General features: G+C 39.0%; 1 protein-coding gene across 1 annotated transcript in view; it reads left to right on the top strand.

The window, feature by feature from the left end:
- The first annotated feature begins 7,674 nt into the window (after positions 1-7,674).
- LOC139170664 (ABC transporter F family member 4-like) overlaps positions 7,675-23,370 on the top strand; it is a 51,033-nt gene continuing 35,337 nt past the window's right edge. The window contains exon 1 of the mRNA XM_070758156.1: positions 7,675-7,895. Within this exon, the coding sequence (XP_070614257.1) occupies positions 7,675-7,895 (221 nt within the window). The remainder of the gene's footprint in view (positions 7,896-23,370) is intronic.

Raw genomic sequence — 23,370 nt, 5'->3', positions numbered from 1 at the left:
ATATGTGGATATTCTTGTCTATGCGACAGACGACCATAAATCCCATGCCAGCTTTAAGTCCCATTATGTCAGCTTAAATGCATCAAATTTACAATCTTTCCACTTCTCCAAAGGAGCTCCAATATACCCGAGGCAATTAAAATTTTCTCAGCTAAAATCTGAGCCTAGCGTCTCTTTCTTTCGCTTGAAAAAGTTAAATTCTACTTCCGAGATCATTTTCATTCCAAATGGGGTTTTTCTGCCATGAAGCCGGCCTACTTAAAATTGAAAACTTATGGCTCAAATCTGCTTCTCGCCACCTGCTGATTTGGTCCCTTTAATCGTGACTTTCACTTTTCCTGCAATACTTACTCAATTGCAATCTTATCGCTTTACAATGGCAGCTCTCATCCTAAAGGGCTATGAAGGGCAGTAGCTGATCTTAAAACAATGGGCCAGTGTTTTTCAACCAGTGTGCCGCGAGACATGGTCAGGTGTGCCGCGAAGCTCAGAGAAAGAAAACAAAAGAGAGAGAGAAAGGGAAAGCAAACAAGAGAGAAAGCAAGCAAGAGAGAGAAAGAAAGAGAGAGAGAGAGAAAGAGAACAAGAGAGAAAGAAAGCAAGAGAGAGAGAAAGAGAGAGAAAGAAAGAAAGCAAGAGAGAGAGAAAGAGAGGGAGGGAAGGTGGGAGAGAGAAAGACATAGAGGGAGGGAGGGAGGGAGGGAGGGAGAGAGAAAGAGCAAAAAAGAGGAAAGAAGGAAGAAAGAAAGAAAGAGGGATGGAGAGAGAGAAAAAAAGAGGAAGGGAGAGAAAGAGGGAGAGAGAAATAGAGCGAAAGGGAGGAAGAGAGAGAATTTTTTTGTCCAATATTTTTTAGCCGCGCCCCCCCCCCCCCCCAACTCAATGTGCCCCATGGTTTTGTAAATGTAAAAAATGTGCCACGGCTCAAAAAAGGTTGAAAATCACTGCAATGGGCCATCGAAAATCAGATTCATTAGTTCTCCATGGAAAAATCTTTTTGAGCTACAATATTCTGCCTATTTTCTCTGACCAGTCAGATACCTAAGCTTCATAACAGTTCCAAAATTTAGAAAGGTTTATCCTTGACTCAATTTATTGCCTGATCCTAAGAGCTGTTACTGAAGGAAGATCTAAGACAGTGATAGAAACATAGAAACATAGAAGACTGATGGCAGAAAAAGACCTCATGGTCCATCTAGTCTGCCCTTATACTATTTTCTGTATTTTATCTTAGGATAAATCTATGTTTATCCCAGGCATGTTTAAATTCAGTTACTGTGGATTTACCAACCACGTCTGCTGGGAGTTTGTTCCAAGGATCTACTACTCTTTCAGTAAAATAATATTTTCTCATGTTGCTTTTGATCTTTCCCCCAACTAACTTCAGATTGTGTCCCCTTGTTCTTCTGTTCACTTTCCTATTAAAAACACTTCCCTCCTGGACCTTATTGAACCCTTTGACATATTTAAATGTTTCGATCATGTCCCCCCTTTTCCTTCTGTCCTCCAGACTATACAGATTGAGTTCATTAAGTCTTTCCTGATACGTTTTATGCTTAAGACCTTCCACCATTCTTGTAGCCTGTCTTTGGACCTGTTCAATTTTGTCAATATTTTGTCACCATCCAGAACTGATGGTGCCGAAAGAGCGTAGGCGTGTGCTATCACACAGATGTGAGTGCCCACACCCATAATTCAATGCCTGGGGAGGGCGAATACAGCTTCCCCCACTGCCTGGAGGCCCTCTGGAGGCCGGAAATGGCCTGTTTCCCAACCTCTGGTGGGCCCAGTAGGCTTGTGTTTCATCCTCCCCAGGCTCCAAAGGCTTCCCTGAAGCCGAGGGAGGTTAAAAACGCCCTCTCCCCCCCCCGGAGGATCTCTGGAAGCCAATCCCCCCCCAGAGCCTCTGTGCGAGTCAAAAATCAGCTGTCCGGCACACACATACATGTTGAAACTGAGGTCGGGCAACAGCTGGCATGCCAGCAGGTATGGCTTCGTGCGCCACCTGTTGCACCCATGTCATAGGTTTGCCATCACTGATCTAAGTCATCCTTTTGTAACCATGAGGTGAAGGAATAGTTGAAGCAATGAAACATGTTCTTTTATATTGTCCCTTCTCCCTAGGGATTATCTCCATCAATAAACATCCTGGTTGTTCTATCTTTCTTAAGTTGTTACTGTCTGATCAATCTGATTTTACTTCACTGACCATAACCAAGTGCTGCTCTGTAGTTAGTACAGTACACTGTAGCACAGGGGTCTCCAACCATTGCAACTTTAAGACTTCTAGACTTTAAGACTTCTGGACTTTAATACTTCTGGACTTCAACCTCCAGAGTTGGAAGTTGAAGCCCAAAAGTCTTAAAAGTTGCCAAGGTTGGAGACCCCTGCTAAAGTATCTCCTCTCTTCTCTTAAACATTTCAGAATGTTATGTCTTCCTCTTTTACTTTAATTAATTATCATGTTTTGTTTTATTTGCTGTTCTGTGACTGAATAAATATTGATTGATTGGTAATAAACATTGATTGATAATTTAATCTGAAGTTTTTATCTTTTTATATGTGTGATAGTAGACCTGAGTGGTTATATTTTCAGTCCCTGAAATAATCAGTAGTGAAGCCCCCCAAAGATTCCCCCCCCTTGCACGCATTAATCGTTTTTACATTGTTTCCTATGGGAAACATTGTTTCGTCTTACGAACTTTTCGCCTTACGAACCACCTTCCGGAACCAATTAAGTTCGTAAGACGAAGTATTTCTGTATCTAGATGTACAAGGGGGTAATCTGGCTACACACACACACACACACACACACACAAACTCACATCTAAATTTGTTTCTCTCTCTAAATAGAGCTTTGGGTTGTACAGCCAAGTTTTTTCTTTTCTATTCATTACATCATCCTGGATCATGGGAAAAGGATGGTTTTATCTCCTCTGTTGGTACATCATGCATCAGGTGCTCACTGGTACCTTGAATCAATATGGGGAATATGTAGGCATGACTAGTCTGCAAATTTGAACTTGCTCAGTTTATTAGTTACCCAGTTTTAAATTTATTTCATCTTACGTTTTCATTGTGTTTGCAATTCTCAGAAAGGAATCTGTCTCAAGTTTTAGGCAGTTTTGGACAATTTTTCTTCTAAGAGATATAATTTTGTGTGCACTTTTTGTAATATGGAGATAAATACAATCTTCACAGATGTAACAACAAGCATTTTTATAATTTTAATAAGCATAGATTAGATCTATTGTATAGATTTCTTCCTTATGCTTGTATTTTGTTTGTATACAGGTTTTTGCTTGGATAAGTTAAGTTTTTTAAGTTAAGTTAAGTTTTAATAGATTTGTATGCCGCCCCTCTCCGAAGACTCACAATACATGTCAAAAACCTGAGAATATCAAAATGTTATTGCAATTAGTTTAAGGCTACATTTAAATGCAGAAACAATACAAAAATATTTGCATTTATTCCTACTTTTTATTCTACACTTGCTGAAAGAACAAACAGATTAGGTAGTTCTAATATTAAAAGGCGAAATAGTAAATTACATAAATACGGTTGCAAGTATGCAAACTTACATTTTATCATTACGTATTAATAGCCGCCTCTATTGGCAAAGAAGAGTCATTGCAAAGAATTAACATTTTAAGCTGCCTTGTTTAATCATGCATAGGAACATTTAGCACATATTGGGGGAGGTGACATTCTTGAGATTGGGGACGACACTTAAAAAATGAGCACAGTTCAGAAAAATAAAAAAAAGTATTGATGGCTTATTTAATAATTCATAATTACAATGTCACATAAAAAATACAATTTGATTTTTTAATACACTTTAAGGGACCATGGGTGCTATATAAAAGATTTGGGGGTGCGCACAAATATCCTTGAGGTTATAAATTACAAAACATTGTTTTAAATAAACATTGCTTAGTGAAATGTGCCCACCACCCCGACACACACATATACCCCACCACCAAATCGGGGGTGTTTCTTATATAATCCACTTTGATCCAAGAGCAATATATCTATTTACATATTATAGAGTGATTCCAATTTATTTCTTGTAGCTTGGTCTCTGATTCTGCTCATCATATATCGTCTTACCTTGTCCCACCGTCCCATCAGTTGTTTCAGTTCAGTTTCATTATCCAAATTTATCCTTTTATCCATAATTTCAAATTGAATATGGTCCACCATGTACCTATACCAATTTTGCATTGTCCATTTTGTCGCATCCTTCCAACCCAAAACTATTACCGCCTGAGCGCTTTCTATTGCTGCTTGTTTTATTTCTCTAAATTCTCCCATCGCATTGCTTTTAACTAATACTGCCATTTCCTTAGTGATTGTCCATTGTATATTTAACATTCTATTTATGTCCTCTTGCACTTTTTGCCAAAATTCCTGCACTATCGGGCATTCCCAAAACATATGCATAAACACTCCTTTATCTTGACACCCGTGCCAACAAATATCCCTGACATTCTGCTGAAAGTGTGCGAGTTGAACGGGAGTATAATACCACTTAGGTAATATTTTCCTTCTCATTTCCCTAATTCTTGTATTTTTAATTTTCCTTATACTTTTTGCTGTATTTTCCATCTCTTGTACCTCTATTTGTATCTCATTTTGCCACCACTTAGTCAGTCCTTGAATCATGTCCCTGTCTGACTGCACTAGCAACTTATATATATTGGTTGCTTGCGCCTTTATACTCTCGCTGGGGTAATAATTTGCTTCACGTATAAAGGAAACATGACGCAAATTATCACCCCAGTGAGCAACATTGGTAAGGTTGCAAGTCAAGGACTTAACAGTTCATTTGAACGATGATGTTCGCTGAAGCCACTCCCACCTGGTCACATGGCCGGCAAGCCACTCCCACCCGGTCACATGACCATTAAGCCACAGCCACACAAAATAAGCCACACCCATAGTGTGGCAGTAAAATTTTTGGCTGCCCATTACTGCATACAAATGTATCCCCCATGTATGCGCCCCTGGTTAAAAATACAATTTGATTTTTTAATACTTAAAGGGACCATGGGTGCTATATATAAAATATTTGAGGGCGCGCACAAATATCCTTGAGGTTATAAGTTACAAAACTTTGTTTTAAATAAACATTGCTGGACTATCTTGTATTTTTGCAGTATTATGGTATTTACTATAGCAGTGATGGCTAACCTTTTCGGCACCGAGTGGCCAAAGCAAGCACGTGCATGCACGCACCCCCAAAATGCAATGCACATACATCTCCCAAACATACAGGTGTGGGCAGCAGGAAGGATGGAGTGGGATGCAGTTCCACCGGTGGAAATGAATCTGCGCGCGCAGCTCCAGCTGATCAGTGACAGTCACTTCCTGGATTACCGGTCTCGGCTCAGCTCTCCTTTTTTCCCCCTGCTGCTGCTGCTGTGTCTGAACTCCTTGCTTTTTTCCTCTGTGACAATCCCTACATGCTCTAGGGCAGTGATGGCGAACCTATGGCATGGGTGCCGCAGGTGGCACTCGGAGCCATATCTGCTGGCACTTGAGCCGTTGCACTAGCTCAGCTCCAACGTGCATGCATATGTTGGCCATCTGATTTTTGGCTCACACAGGGGCTCTGGGAGGGTATTTTTGGCTTCTGGGGGTATGGGGGAGGGCCTTTTTACCTTCCCCCAGTTCCAGGGACGCCTTTGGAGCCTGAGGAGGGCAAAGCACGAGCCTCCTGGGCCCACCAGAAGTTGGGAAAGAGGCCATTTCCAGCCTCTAGAGGGCCTCCAGGAGGTGGGGGAAGCTGTTTTCACTTTCCCCGTACATCACTGGTTCTCCATCACTGCCCTAGGGTACCATATTTGGGCTGCAAAGTTACTGTTACTGTGTATTGTTTATTGTTTACTGTATCTCTTTGCTGCCATCTGATGGCTATCTGAATATTTTATAGACCAGCTATGGTAAACTAGAATAGAAGCAACGAATAATAATCCATTGCTAATGATTGAAATGTTGGCATCCACTCTATGGGCTTTGAAAGAAATGAGGAATTGTAGGGTTGCAAATGTTAACTACAGTGGAACATGTAGAGTTTTCCGCTAAATTGTCTGGATTTCTGCTAAATGTTCATGCAATTATTATACTTGATACAAGGAACAGGTAACTATGAAGAGGCAAAAAAAAAAAATTGGCCCTTTTTAGATATTAAAAGTAATTCCTTCCAACAAGTATAGCAGCAAGAAAGACAAATGCTTTACAAATATCATAATGCTGGATAATTGTGTAATTTGTCTGCAAAGATATCAAATGATTCTTACCAATGCTTCAGATGTAACTTCAAAAAAAAAAAGAAGGAAAAAAAGGGGGGGGGAGAAGCCTTAAGCAACAGAGCTAGGGTGTCTCTTAATTAAAAAAGAAAAGAAAAGAAACCCCTACAGCTGAACTCGTCTAATGAAAAATGCCCTAAAGTTTCTCTGATTCATGTAATGGTATTTTTACTTCAACCAACAGCCAATTAAGCTGTTTAATATAATTAAAGCCATCCATGAAAGTTTTCTTGTAAAACTGAATCATACATACTGAATTATACATATCATACAGAGACATAGACATATGTCTATACGTATAAAGCTCTATATGGCTCAGGACCTGATTATTTAAGGCAGTGTTTCCCAACCTTGGCAATTTGAAGATATTTGGACTTCAACTCCCAGAATTCCTCAGCCAGCGAATGCTGGCTGGGGAATTCTGGGAGTTGAAGTCCAGATCCCTTCAAGTTGCCAAGGTTGGGAAACACTGATTTAAGGGACCGTCTTCTTACCATATACCTCCCAGAGACCTATAAGACCACACAGTGTTGGCCTCCTCCAGCTCCCGTCAGCTAAACAATGCAGGCTGGCAGGACCGCAGGGGAGGGCCTTCACTGTTGCTGCCCGGGCTCTAGGGAATCCACCCCCTACCCTCTGATGTCCGTACTGCTCCCTCCCTATTGGCCTTCCGTAAGGTCATAAAGACCTGGCTTTGCTGACAGGCTTGGAGGTCATGAACCAATAACAACAATGGCCATATTGTATTATAACATATTGTTTTATAACTTAGTTTTATATTTGACTTCTTTTTTTGGCTTGTATTTTATACTGTTGTAAGGTGCCCTAAGTCCTTCAGGATTGGGTGGCATAAAAGTCAAGTAAATGAATGAACGAACGAACGAACGGATGGATTAATGAATTAATGAATTAATGAATTAATGAATTAGTGAATTAGTGAATTAGTGAATTAGTGAATTAGTGAATTAATGAATTAATGAATTAATGAATTAATGAATTAAGGAATGAACGAATGAACTAATGAACTAATGAACTAATGAACTAATGAACTAATGAACTAATGAACTAATGAACTAATGAACTAATGAACTAATGAACGAACGAATGACATAGACATAGACGTAGACGTAGACGTAGACGTAGACGTAGACGTAGACGTAGACGTAGACATAGACATAGACATAGACATAGACATAGACAATCAAGCATGACTGCCATTATCTTCTAAATGATTGCAAGTGACCCAAATGACAAAGGACTAAAACAATAGTAGCATGTGAACGTCACAATCCTCTCGGAGGTGCCTATTGTAAAAACCACTTTGAAGCTCCAAACTTTTGTCACTTTGACAAAAGTTCAAATGATGCACCATCTGCAAAGCAATGCAGGCTCCAAGGTTCTAAGACACTATGAAAGCCACCAGATGGCCTCCTCTACCTCTGCTTCATGGCTTCAGCAGGTGCTGGAAGATTGCTCATGTGTCAAAGGAGTCTATGTGACGCACCCCGGATGTGCACCAAATGTTTCCCAGTCTCTTTGGAAGTGGCAAAGAGGCAAACAGCACACCCTCTGTAGTAAGGAGAAGTGAGTGAGTAGGAGGAAGCAAGTTGGGAATCTTCTGCAACGTTAGCCAAGGGAGAAGACAAACAGTCCATGCAAGCCCCATTCATCTTCTTCTTTGGCAAGCGCTGCAGTGCAAGGCTCACTCCAGACTTCTCGCCAATAGCTTCATGCTATTGAAGAGCAGAAGCAACATGAGAAAATATTATTTGACTGAAAGAGTAGTTGATGCTCAGAACAAACGTCCAGCAGACGTGGTTGGTCAATCCACAGTAACTGAATTTAAACACGTGTGGGATAAACATATATCCATCCTTTCCCCCCCAATATTTTCTTGTCTCTGGACATAACCACCATAGATGAAAGAAGGTGCCTTGAGTGTTTTTACATTTCCAACACGTTGGACTGTAATTTTTGTGAATTTTGGCTAGTCTTTTGGGTGGAAGTTGCCAACGGTATAGCATTCCGAGTCTGCGGAGAGGGGCGGCATACAAATCTAAATAATGATAATGATAATGATAATGATAATGATAATGATAATGATAATGATAATGATAATGATAATGATAATGATAATGATAATGATAATGATGATTATTATTATTATTATTATTATTATTATTTTATATTGGTTTTCTTTATATATTGTGGATTTTGTTAATTTGATATTTCTCTTCCAAATCTGTTCCCATTCCTCTATATATATATTGTGGCCAACGTTTTCCGCCCAGGCAATCATTGTACCTTTCACTATCTCCTCTGGTCTTTCATATTCGATTAGATATTTATATATTTTAGATATTGCTTTTTCTTCCGGGCCTGTCAATAGTTTGTCTAGTGGTTGGGTAGTTCTTTCTATACCTGATTGTTCCATATCCTGGAATAATTGGTTGTGTCAAATAACAAATACAAAAATAGAATAAACGCCAGAGTTTTTTCTACTGGGTATTATGAGAGGTACCTATTCTAAAAATGTAAAATATTTAAGTTTGCATATTACAACAGCTGCAAGGATTGTATTTGCACAGAGCTGGAAAAATCCGCAAATACCTGAAGACAATGAGATAATCAAGAAAATATACGACTGTGCAGAGATGGACAGATTGACAATGGAGCTTAATAATCGAAAAGAATCGGACTATTATGAAACCTGGACAAAATGGTACCAATGGACAAAAAAAAAGAAACTTAAAAGAAGCATTGAAATAAAATATTAATTTAAAAGCAATTAAAAGATAATATCGATAGGAATGTATATATGATGTAGATTCATCTGTAAATAGGATCATGTATTTTTTTTTAAAAAAATGGAAAAATTTAATAAATATATACCTTTTAAAAAAAGTATACAGTGATCCCTCTATTATCGCTAGGGTTCCATTCCAAGACCCCTCGCGATAATCGATTTTTCGGGATGTAGGGTTGCGGAAGTAAAAACACCATCTGCGCATGCACGCCCTTTTTTTCTATGGCCGCGCATGCGTAGATGGTGGAGTTTGCGTTCCCCGCCGCCCACGCAAAGGGGAAACCCGATTCGGCTCCTCGCTGCTGCTGCGCTACCGAGCAGATCAGCTGCTGGGTGGCCGAAGGAACCTTCCTTGGGTCTTCCCGGCCACCCACGCAAAGGGGAAACCCCGGCCCCTCGCTGATGCCCGCCGCTCGCCCACCCGCCAGCAAGAGGGGGAAGACCCAGGGAAGGTTCCTTCAGCCGCCTAACAGCTGATCTGCTCGGCGCAGCAGCAGCGAGCAGACGAAGATCGGGGTTTCCCAGTCACCCACGCAAAGGGGAAACCCCGGCTCCTCGCTGATGCCCCCGCTCGCCCGCCCGCCACCCACCGCCCGCCAGCAAGAGGGGGAGAGATAGAGAAAGAGAGAGAAGGAAAAAAGAGATGAGAGAGGGAGGAAGAGAGTATGAGAGAGGAAGAAGCATGATAGAGAAAGAGAGAGAGAAAGAAAGATGAGAAAGGAAGGAAGAGAGTGACGTCATCGGGTGGAAAAATCGCGATATAGCGTTTCGCAAAGATCGAGTTCGCGAAACTCGAGGGATCACTGTATATCCATCCTAAGATAAAAGACAGGAAATAGTATAAGAGCAAACTAGATGGACCATGAGGTCTTTTTCTGCTATCAATCTTCTATGGTTTCTATGTTTGATGATGCCCTTTGCTTTTATTGTACCTGGCAGCCTTCTTTTAAAATTCTCTTGTCAATTGGAAAATTCGCCAGAAGTTATTGAATTTGTTTCTGAGCTAGAAGTATCGTCCTTAGCAAGAGCTTCTCCATGGAAGGAGGTAGAATAGGCATTTGAGATCTAACCCCTGTGGTCCTGATGCTGAGATGAACATTGGACAGTGTCAATATTGTGTTGTTTTTCAGCCCCCCTGTCTTTTATTTTGGAAGTGATGGTTTAAAATAGAAAGAGAAGTCATTATCTTTTATTAGAACACGAAAGCTAAATATAGGTGGGTCCCCACAAATGCAGAACATTTTCTGCCCATTCTATGCCACTGGGTGGACCTAACCTTGACCCTGCCAGTCAAGAAGAAGGACTAGCCCAGGGCAGACTAGATGGACAAGGAGGTCTTTTTCTGCCGTCAATCTTCTATGTTTCTCTGCACTGCAGGACTTGAAAGATTGAAGGATTTCAGAGCATGTCATCCCAAAGTTAGTAAACCTGAAAGTATTTGAACTAGTATGTTGTGGTTGGCTCTGGCCCAGCTCCTGCCCCAAGGAATGTGGATGTGGGGGAAACATCCACATGCCAGAGGCCTGTTTTGCTCCCGATAGAATCTCCCAACGAAGGCTCCTCTGACGAAGGAAGCGTGAGTGGCAGGGAAGAGGGGAGTTTGGCAGACAGCCCAGGAGGAGATCAATCATCCTTATCATCCCTGGATTCTGAACAAGAACTTATGACAGATCCACACATGCGTAGAGTGATGCATAGGAGAGAACAACTGAAGGATTATTACAGGAGGTAAGTGAGGCCACCTGTGGTTGGGTGGGGCTGCTGTAATCAGTGCTACAGATAAAAAGAATAGAATGCTGGTTTAGCCTTGTGGCAGTTTATCTGATTCATAGTTCGTCAAGATCGTGGTTTTGCTATTTCACTGTTCAAGACTGTGTGTGGACTTTCTGGACTTTGGAATTTGGACTCAATTTCCCAGTTACTGGGTGAGAAATTGGATTGCATTTAACCTGTGCCTTGTGTGTACCAGAAAATCCCTTTGACATTTAAAAAGGGAGTTTTTTCTGCTTTTCTGTTGATAAAGACTTTTGGTTTTCCTTCTATCGTGTGGTGTGTTTCTTTCTGGACTAATTACCCTGTAATTACAGGTGGTTGGGACACGCCGGCAGAACAAGAACCCGAGCATGGAAAAATTTCCCAGGAAATTTGAGAGTGGCATGAAGGCCCGGCCAGTTTCCTGCCATTCCTCCTTTAATCCTGGCCATCTCAGGCTTTTTTGGGCTGTCAGAGTAGCATTTCGGTGGTGCTTAAGGAGGCTTTGTCAGCCCAGAGTGAACAAAGCATTTTCCTTTCTCTAGGCGAGGGAATAAAACTCTGCCAGCATCCAGAGAAAATAAATGCTCCATTTGCTCTGGGCAGCGACTGTCCTCCTCCTCTTCTTCCTCCTCCTCCCACCCAAATTCCAAGATTTTATTTCTTTCCTAATAGGTTTGCACACATTATTTGTTTTTACATTGATTCCTATGGGAAAAATTGCTTCTACTTACAAACTTTTCTACTTAGGAACTGTTGTGCTTAGCTTTGGCCTAGCTCCTGCCCCAAAGACTGTGGATGTGGGGGAGACATCCACATGCTGCAGGCCTGTTTTGCTCCTGGTGGAATCTGCTGATAAAGGCTCCTCTGACCAAGAAAACATGAGTGACAGGGAGGAGGAGAGTGTGGCAGACAGCTCAGAAGGAGATCAATTATCTAGCTCCTCCTTGGATTCGGAACAAGAGTTAATGATACAGCCACGCAAGCGGAGAGCGATGCATAGGCAGCAACAACTGAGAAATTATTATCAAAGAAAATGAGGCCACCTGGGGTTGGGTGTTGCTGTGGTAATTAGTAAGGCTGCCATAAATAGCAGCCTGTGGGTTTGGCCATTGTGGAGGATTATCTGATCGTTGTGTTTCGTGACTGCTTTGCTGACTTTGACCTTTGTGTGCTGATTTTTCCCCCCACTTTGAAACTAAACCAGAGCAAAGTGTGTTTCACTTTGTGAAAGAAGAAGGACTGTGAATTGCCTCACAGCTGCAAGCTAAGTATCACAGAACTGATAAGGGACTTGTACAAATTACCAATTTGTTTGGAGACAAGTGCTCTTTGCTATGCAAAAAGAGGGCTCCGTTTATTTGCCTTTTCGGTATAAAGAACATTGTTTTGAATTTTCAAACATTTGTGTGTTTGAAATTGCATCTGTGCCTTTTCGGGAGGATTCTACCAGAGAGCTCGACAGAACAGGAACCTGGTCATGGAACGAATTAATTCTTAAGTAGAGGTACCACTGTACTTTAATTTAAAAAGATTTTACAGTATTGCTAAAAATGCTATGCATCATCTTAGCCCTCAGTGAGTCGCAATCTTTTTGCTGGTGGAGGCTCTTGACAAAAATGCAATATCTGTGAAATGCAATAAACCAAAGTAGGATAAAATGAGGTTACGTCTCTAGTATTATGCTGAACTTTTAAATTAACCCACAATTCAATGGCAGAGTTACATCTGAAGGTGTCGATTCCAGTGTGACATCACTAGAGGGAGCAATTCATTCTGAAATATTAGAATTAATTTAGTTTATAAGAAAGCTTTCAGGACTTACAATTTAAAAATATTATTGAAATAGAGATTTGGGGCTGGGAAGAGAGGAAACAGAGATGACAGAAAAAACAGGACGGTACCACAGTCTTTTAAAATGTCCAAAGATATTTCACCAGAAGAGCCCTTCACTCCTCCACTCGAAACAGAATATCCTACGAAAATAGACTAACAATCCTGGGCCTAGAAAGCCTAGAACTACGGCGCCTAAAACACGATTTGAGTATTGCCCACAAGATAATATGCTGCAACGTCCTACCGGTCAATGACTACTTCAGCTTCAACCGCAATAACACAAGAGCACGCAACAGATTCAAACTTAATACGAACCACTCCAAACTTGACTGTAAAAAATATGATTTCAACAATCGAATTATCGAAGCGTGGAACTCATTACCGGACTCAATTGTGTCAACCCCTAACCCCCAACATTTCTCTCTTAGACTCTCCACGATTGACCTCTCCAGTTCCTAAGAGGTCAGTAAGGGGCGTACATAAGTGCACTGGTGTGCCTTTCGTCCCCTGTCCAATTGTCTTTCCTTTCTTTCACCTATCATATATATTCTCTTCCTTTCATATATCCTCTCCTCTAAGTTCACTTTTACCCTCATATGTATTACCACATGTCTATTTTTCTTCCTATGTATTTGTGTATTGGACAAATGAATAAATAAATAAAAATAAATAAAATCCAATGACACAAATTCATGAAGGACTGAAAATATCCAGTCTTGAAAATAATTATTTTGAAGCTGAAATAAACTTGATTTTTTTTGGATAGGTTGACTGTTGGGTTTCATTTCTCAAAAGTTTGTCTGAGGGACTTAGTTCTGACTGGAACTATATTTTAAATTCAATTTTAAGAGAGCTGTTATCTTAGTAACATTATGGGGCAGCTTGGTATGAAAAGGTTTGATTAAATAAAAATAGCCCACCTTGGAAAACAAAATAAATTCCAAATATCTGACCTTTTTAGCCAACAATGGACTGAAAGTATGTCAACATTTGCTTTCTAGCCTCTATTCAAATGTAAGGCATTTATGACTACTGTAAACATTCATTTAGGGCTGTGGGTGAAGAGACAAGGCCGCAGCTGAGGTAATATGTTGGTTTTACTGTTCAAAATCTTAAACGACTGCTTGTTTTGAGGCAACATTTTCAAGGCTAATAGTCTGAACAACAAGCCTGTTCTGGTAAAGTTTGAGTTTTCGGGTAATTTAATCACATCAAAGTCAGTTAAAACTAAATTGTCTGAATATTGAATTTCCCGTAAATAGGGTGATTCTGGACATTATATTTTGCAAAAATTTCAGAAACGACCAATGTTAAGGGGATATTTTCCATTTAGACCTAATTTATCCTCACAAATGTATCTGAAAATATTTACATGGGCTAAAAGCATTAAGGAGCTACATGTAACTAATTTATATGTCCTTATTTTCTATACCAGATAATATGTGTGTAGAAGGCACTGAATGAATGAATGAATGAATGAATGACTTCATTCATTCATTCATTCATTCATTCATTCATTCATTCATTCATTCATTCAAGAAATAAGAACCATGAAGTATAAGCAATCATACTGCAAAGAACAGGAGGAAGGATTTCTCAGAGAGAGAAATAAAGCAGATTTGTGGAAAAAAACAAAAATTGACCGTGTTAAATTTTTGGTTGAAATGAGCTGCTCCTTCATTATTATTATTATTATTATTATTATTATTATTATTATTATTATTATTATTATTTATTGGATTTGTATGCCGCCCCTCTCCGCAGACTCGGGGCAGCTAACAACAGCAGTAAAACAGTACAACAAAATCCAATACTAAAAAGCAGTTAAAAACCCCATATATAAAAACCAGTCATACATACAAACATACCATACATAAAATTGTAAAGGCCTAGGGGGAAAGAGTATCTCAATTCCCCCATGCCTGGCGGCAGAGGTGGGTTTTAAGCAGCTTACGAAAGGCAAGGAGGGTGGGGGCAATTCTAATCTCTGGGGGGAGTTGGTTCCAGAGGGTCGGGGCCGCCACAGAGAAGGCTCTTCCTCTGGGTCCCGCCAAGCGACATTGTTTGGTTGACGGGACCCGGAAAACTCTGTGGGACCTAACTGGTTGCTGGGATTCGTGCGGCAGAAGGGGGTCCCTGAGATATTCTGGCCCGGTGCCATGAAGGGCTTTATAGGTCATAACCAACACTTTGAATTGTGACCGGAAACTGATCGGCAACCAATGCAGAATGCGGAGTGTTGGAGAAACATGGGCATATTTGGAAAAGCCCATGATTGCTCTCGCAGCTGCATTCTGCACGATCTGCAGTTTCCGAACACTTTTCAAAGGTAGCCCCATGTAGAGAGCGTTTAGCAATCTATTACGTGAAAAGAGTCATTTTTTAGATAGAGTAAAAATAAAGAGGAGGTGGAAGAGGAAATGGTAGCATTTATGTATGGTTTGATTGGATTGTGCGATTATTTTATTAATAAGGGTTTTTAAATTGTGTTTTTAGATATTGGATTTGTACATTGTTTTATTGTTGTGAGCCACCCCGAGTTCTTGGAGAGGAGCAGCATACAAATCTAATAAATTATTATTATTATTATTATTATTATTATTATTATTATTATTATTATTATTATTTTTAGTAGTAGTACTAATGTCAGCAGAAAAGCAGGGGGAGAGATTTACTATGAGCAAATTCCTCCCTCAACAAAGAGTCTCTTTTTTGTTGGCAATACTACTATTATTATTATTATTATTATTATTATTATTATTATTATGTATTAGATTTGTATGCCGCCCCTCTCCGTAGACTGATTTAGGAACAGCTCTAAGACTTTTCCATATAATAGTGTGACCTGATTACAAAATGAGCAGCTAAAATAAATCAGGAGCATAAAATGTTGTTACGAACAATACTGGTCGCGAAAGATCAGTCGCTTGATTAAAAGTAAGGCTGTCTCTTAGGTTCACAACTTTCTGATGTTGACACTCTTGCTAGGGTAGTCTATAAATCTAAGGTGTCAGAAGAGGAAAATTAATATATGACAATTCGCTTTTTGGTTTTCCCCCCTCAGGAAAGAAAGAACAACTAGCAATTGAAGGATTATGATGAAGAACATGCAAAACTGTATAGCTGAATAAAATTAAACAAAAGATAGGTGTGTGTGTATGCGTATGCATTTATATTTATATTTATATTATATTGGGGCTATCAGGTTCTTGCTCCCTGTCCGATGAATGGGCTGAGAGAAATCTGATTGAATGGGAACGACTGGTTTTTTATGGTTTTTAGTCTTAGATTTTATATTTATTTAATTGCCCCCAAAATGTTATATATTGTTTTATTACATGTTGTGAGCCGCCCCGAGTCCCCGGAGAGGGGCAATATAAAAGTCCAATTAAAAAATATTTTATATTTATATTTATATTTATATTTATATTTATATTTATATTTATATTTATATTTATATTTATATTTATATTTATATTTATATTTATATTTATATTTATATTTATATTTATATTTATATTTATATTTATAATATTTATAATATTTATAATATTTATAATATTTATATTATTTATATTATTTATATTATTTATATTATTTATATTATTTATATTATTTATATTATTTATATTATTTACATTACTTATATTTATATATTATTTATATTTATATTTATATTATTTATATTATTTATATTATTTATATTATTCATATTATTCATATTATTCATATTATTCATATTATTCATATTATTCATATTACATTCATATTATTCATATTTTTTATATTTTTTATATTTTTTATATTTTTTATATTTCTTATATTTCTTATATTTTTTATATTTCTTATATTTCTTATATTTCTTATATTTATATTTGAAGTTTAAGAACCTTGGTCTTTTTCTTTCTTTCTTCCCAGTAATGTTATTGTTATAATATTTGGCAGGACTTAGATGTTATGTATGGGTAATTAATGTTTAAGAATTAGTAAAAAGGGGTGGTGGTGGTTAAAAAAGGGCAATTAGTATAAGACAAGGGTTTGGAAACGTTTTTGAAATAAATAAGGATGTATGATCATTGAAAAGAATGATGAAGGCTTAAAGTTAGTAGATGAATTAAAGTAATTGATGAGATGTAACAGTTAATAGTGTGATAAATTTGAATAAGGATATTTTTAAAATGTTATATTGGGTCAACCAGGTGATAAAGGTAAAGGAGGTAGCACTTATTTGATGTTATATACCCAAAAGTATTGTATTGAAAATTGAAGGTATATGGAAATTGTTTGTGACTATGAGTGGACAAAAAATATCTGGGGGGAAAAAGAACCTTGGTCTTTGTGGGATTTCAGAATGGGCCACTTATGAAGAAAGTTGAAGATGGCAACTACAGTACGCCATTTATTTATTTATTTATTATTTATTGTTAGAATTGAAAGGGACCATGAAGGCCATCGAGTTCAACCCCAAGCAGGAACCCTATAGTACACCAGTCAAGTGGCAGTTCAATCTTCTCTTAAAAATGTCCAGAGTGTTGGAGTTCACAACAACCGCTGGTAGGTTGTTCCATTGGTTGATCGCTCTGACCGTCAGGAAGTTCCTCCTTATTTTACAGACCATTTAAAAAAAAAACCCTGTCTTACGTTTCTATGGGCTTCCCAATGTAAATCAAAACAGACATGAAAGTGACTGTTGTGGTTGATAAGATCTAGAAGAGGGCTGACGCATAAATCCTGAGGTTACATTCTTTAAAAAATTGAGAGGGTCCTTTGTGCTTTGTGAGGCTGGTTGTTTTCTTGTAGACCTACCTTTACTCAAACCAGGTAACAATATCAGTGCTAGTAAAAAATGGGGTTTGCGCTCAATTTATACTCTTGCCCTGCCAATTGTGGAGTAAGTGGCCTTGGAAGTTCTTTGGTTGGGCTGTATACCGTTAGCTTGTTTGGCTCTTCCTGGATTGCGGTATTGTTTACTTCTTGATTGTTAGTTTGATATTAAACTTCCTGCTAATCTGCAACAATATCGCCAAAAAGGCTTCTAAAATTGTCAACCTGATCCTACGTAGCTTCTGCTCCGGCAATCTCACACTACTCACCAGAGCTTAAAAAACTTTCGTCACACCCATCCTCGAATACAGCTCACCTGTCTGGAACCCACACCAAATTTCGGACATCAACACCCTAGAAAAGGTCCAACGATACTTCACCAGAAGAGCCCTTCACTCCACCATTCGAAGCAGATTACCCTACGAAAATAGACTTACAATCCTGGGTCTAGAAAGCTTAGAACTACAACGCCTTAAACATGATCTAAGTATTGCCCACAAGATCATATGCTGCAACATCCTGCCTGTCAACAACTACTTCAGCTTCAACCGCAATAACACAAGAGCACGCAAGAGGTTCAAACTTAACATCAACCGCTCCAAACTTGACTGTAAAAAATAAGACTTTAGCAATCAAGTTGTTGAAGTATGGAACTCATTACCAGACTCCGTGGTGTCAACCCCCAACCCCCAACATTTTTCCCTTAGACTTTCCATGGTTGACTTCTCCAGATTCCTTAGAGGTCAGTAAGGGGCGAGCATAAGTGCACTAGTGTGCCTTCCGTCCCCTGTCCAATTGTCTCTCCTATATTTTAGATATCTTTTCTCCCATCCATATACCCTTCCTCTACTCTTCATTGATGTATTCTATTCTCATATCTCTTCTTATATCCCTTCCCTGATATTTACTACTACACGTTTTTAGTCTCCTTAACTTTCAATTTGTATTGGACTAAATAAATAAACAAATAAATAAATAAATAAATAAATAAATAAATAAATAAATAAACAAACAAACAAACAAACAAACAAACAAATAAATAAATAAATATTCATCTGGATGTTGATTGCTATTGAGGAAGTATTTTGGTCTTTTTGTTCCTTTTTGTTGGTTTGTTGATTGTCTCTTGAACAATAGGTAGATGTTGTTTATGTCTATGGATCTACTGATACCAGTTTTTCAGAGTGTCAGGCTACCAGGAATATTTGAGCATTTTTGGACAGTTTCCTAGATGAAACCATGGTTAAATCTGCCCCTGTGTTGAGAAATTAAAGAGTTTTCATCGGGTCTTCTGTCTGCAAATTGGTGTTCATGGGTTTGTTCTGCCAAGATTGGAACTACAAATTTCATTTCGTCCAATTGGCCAGTTCCCGTCAGTTTCTTCAATAATACAATTGCTTTTAACAAATTTAGATGGGTATAAAGAGACAGATGAATTCCTTTCAGGATTAGGGGAAAAGTCAGAAAAAAATCACCCACAACTTCAAGTCAAACAAAAAGAAAAACAGTGACACCTGTAAGAAGGAAAAATAGAGAGAGATGGTGTTTCTTAAAATATAGGATTGTTTACCCATGGACCTTAACTCAGCAATTTGGAAAACAATCTAATTTGCTTCTGGTTCATTCATTCATTCATTCATTCATTCATTCATTCATTCATTCATTTTGTCAAACATGTGTTAAATAACAGAGATGAGTATAAACATAATTATGAATTCATGAAATACATATGAATAAAAGGGGACATTAGGACAGGGATGGTAGGCATGTTGGTATGCTTATGTACGCTGCTCATGGACCTCTTAGGTGTTCTGACATGGTGTTTCAACCGGCCGTAATTACAAGGTAATTAGTCCAGGAAGACACACACCATACGATAAAAGGAAACCCCAAAAGTTTTTATAAACAGAAAAACAGAAACAGCTCCCTTTTTAAATGTCAAAGGGATTTTCTGGTACACACAAGGCACAGGTTAAATGCAGTCCAATTTCTCACCCAATAAGTGGGAAATTGAGTCTAATTCTAAAGTCCAGAGAGTCCACACCCAATCTTGAACAGCACAAAAACCACGATCTTGACGGAACAATGAATCAGATAAACTGCCATGAGGCTAAAACACCAGGTTGCACTTTTATCTGTAGCACTAATTACAGCAGCTCCACCCAACCACAGGTGACCTCATTTTCTCTTGTAATAATCCTTCAGTTGTTGTCTCCTATGCATCACTCTATGCATGCATGGATGTGTCATTAATTCTTGTTCAGAATCCAAGGATGATACAGATGATTGATCTCCTCCTGGGCTGTCTGCCAAACTCCCCTCTTCCCTGTCACTCACGCTTCCTTGGTCAGAGGAGGCTTCGTTGGCAGATTCCATCGGGAGCAAAACAGGCCTGCGGCATGTGGATGTGTCCCCCACATCCACCTGCACATTCCTTGGGGCCAGAGCTAACCACAACATTAGGAATGGGATGAGGTCAACAGTAGACAGTCTAACATTAAAGTTTGGGGGGTTGGGGGAAGAAATCACAGGCTCAGGTAATGTACTCCAGACTTTGACAGAGCTACCCCAGCCCAAGTTAGTTTGAACTTTGAAATGATATCAGCAAGCCACCCATTAATAGTAACTAATTGCTAATGAGCAGATAAAGCAGTGATGGCGAACCTATGGCATGGATGCCACAGGTGACACGCGGAGCAATATCTGCTGGCACGTGAGCCGTTGCCCTAGCTCAGCTCCAACATGCATGTGTGTGCTGGACAGCTGATTTTTGGCTTGCACAGAGGCTCTGGGAGGGCGTTTTTGGCTTCCAGAGAGCCTCCAGGGGGATGGGGGAGAGTGCTTTTACCTTCATTTTGCTCCAGGGAAGCCTTTGAAGCCTGGGGAGGGTGAAACATGACCCTACTGGGCCCACCAGAAGTTGGGAAACAGGCCATTTCCGGCCTCTAGAAGACCTCCAGGGGGTGGGTGGAAGCTGTTTTTATTTATTTATTTTGTTTATTAGATTTGTATGCCGTCCCTCTCCGTAGACTCGGGGGGCTCACAACAAACAATAAAACAATTCATGACAAATCTAATAATTTAAAAACATTTAAGGATATACTGTAAATGATTAAGACTGTAAGCAACACTTTATTTATTTATTATTAGATATTTTTTATTATTATTATTATTATTACTATTACCAATGTTACACTGACAATTACGCTGATGCTATATAGACCGTAGAATTGCAAAATATAAACTGTCGAAGATACAGTTTGGGGGGGAAGGAAAGGGATATGTGTTGTATTGTCCTTCAACAGACATACCACAAATGTATTTACAAACTGAAAAATACAATGTTCTGTTCTTTTTGTTTTTAATATGTATATATTTAATAATTTTTTTCTTTAAAAAAAAACATTTAAAAAACCCCGTTATTAAGCAGACATACACACAAACATACCATACATAAATTGTATAGGCCCGGAGGAGATATCTCAATTCCCCCATGCCTGACGGCAAAGGTGGGTTTTAAGGAGTTTACGAAAGGCAAGGAGGGTGGGGGCAGTTCTAATCTCTGGGGGGAGCTGGTTCCAAAGAGTCGGTGTTGCCACAGAGAAGGCCCTTCTCCGGGACCCGCCAAACGACATTGTTTAGTCGACGGGACCCAGAGAAGGCCAACTCTGTGGGACCTAATCAGTCGCTGGGATTTGTGCGGGAGAAGGCGGTCCCTGAGATATTCTGGTCCGGTGCCATGAAGGGCTTTATAGGTCATAACCAACACTTTGAATTGTGACCGAAAACTGATCGGCAACCAATACAGACTGCAGAGTGTTGGTGTAACATGGGCATATTTAGGGAAGCCTATGATTGCTCTCGCAGCTGCATTCTGCACGATCTGAAGTTTCCGAACACTTTTCAAAGGTAGCCCCATGTAGAGAGTGTTACAGTAACCGAATCTTGAGGTTTTTGCCCTCCCCAGACATTGAATTATGTGTGTGGGCATTTGCACATGTGCAATAGCACGCATGCACATAGGGTCTTTTGGCACCCGAGGGAAAAAAAAGGTTTGCCATCACTGACATAGAAGAATAGTAATTTTTATAAGACGATCCTTGTCAAACATTGTGAAGGCTTAAAGCATAGAAATGCAAACATTTTAGAAGAACTAAACATTTTAGAAGGACTAGTGCAAAGTTTTGGTTATTTTTCTAATGTTTATTTTTTTTTAAAAAAAACAACATGTTTTAAAGAGGAGGGGTTTAAATAAACAATTTCTAAAAGCAATATTGTCAGCCAATTGAGCGAATCTTGGGTCGTTGCACCAAAGCAAGACCCAGCAGGACCGTAAAAAGTGCTCTGGAAGATCTTCCCCCAGGGCATTGCTGATCCCAGGCTAAGATACGAACTGAAAAGCCTGACAAAAAGTACTGAAAAGTTGACAAATGTTGGAGTGAAGACAAGTGAACCTGGCTGACAAACAAACTACAAGGCAGAAGTACCAAAACGAAGCCATGCTTGGAAGCTTTTTAAATAACCAGACCAGATCAGAAGAACTGTTGATGGTGGGGACACTCTTTCACTTTGTGACTCATCACGAGTGACCGGCACAAAAAGGCTTTGAACCTCTAGAAATAAGTCCTCGTTTTTAAGTGTCTGGTTCAAAATCTGAAATCTAAATAGATGTAGCTTCAGCTTCCAAAACTGAAAACTGGAAAAAGATGGACTGGAATCCATCACTTTATCATATTAGAGGTGTTATTCTCATTCCCTGCCACCACTCCATTCTGTCTGTCTGTCTGTCTGTCTGTCTGTCTGTCTGTCTGTCTGTCTGTCTGTCTGTCTGCCACCCACCCACCCACCCACCCACCCACCCATCCATCCATCCATCCATCTATCTGAGAATCTATCTACCTACCTACCTACCTACCTACCTACGTACCTATCATTCATCTATCTATCTATCTATCTATCTATCTATCTATCTATCATCTATCTATCTATCTATCTATCTATCATCTATCTATCTATCTATCTATCTATCTATCTATCTATCTATCTATGAATCTATCTACATACCTATCTACCTACCTATCTACCTACCTACCTACCTACCTATCTATCTATCTATCTATCTATCTATCTATCTATGAATCTATCTACATACCTATCTACCTATCTACCTATCTACCTATCTACCTATCTATCTATCTATGAATCTATCTACCTTCATATCTACTTACCTACCTACCTACCTATCTATCTATCTATCTATCTATCTATCTATCTATCTATCTATGAATCTATCTACCTACATATCTACCTACCTACCTACCTATCTATCTATCATCTATCTATCTATGAATCTATCTACCTACCTACCTACCTATCTACCTACCTACCTATCATCTATCTACCTGTCCGTCTGCCTGCCTGCCTGCCTAACTACCTATTTGATTTCTATGCTGCCCTTCTCCTGAGATTCAGATTTTAGTGCTGAGTTTAACCAGATTAAAAGTTTAACCAGATTAAAAGTTTAACCAGGTTAAAGTACAATGTTACAACTCGAGGAGAAGAACTAGGAAGTGGTGGTTCAAATAAAAAATAATCCTTTCAATATTATTGGAAAAAAAATGTATAGATGTATAGAGAGGGATGAAATGACAAAGGAGATTAAGGGAACAAAAGACAAAGAAATCAATAAAATGTGGAGCAAATGGTATGAATGGATCCAAATTAGAAACCAAACATAATAATATATAGTGTTACTGTACATAAAAACAACTACTATGCAGTACCAATAGGGCAGTATTAATAGATGGTTGTGATAGCTTTGCAACTGGAAAAAGAAACAAC

The sequence above is a fragment of the Erythrolamprus reginae genome, chromosome 7, assembly GCF_031021105.1.
Source record: "Erythrolamprus reginae isolate rEryReg1 chromosome 7, rEryReg1.hap1, whole genome shotgun sequence".
Taxonomy (NCBI): domain Eukaryota; kingdom Metazoa; phylum Chordata; class Lepidosauria; order Squamata; family Dipsadidae; genus Erythrolamprus; species Erythrolamprus reginae.
Note: the sequence above shows the minus strand (reverse complement) of the source record. Positions and strands in the feature narration are given on the sequence as shown.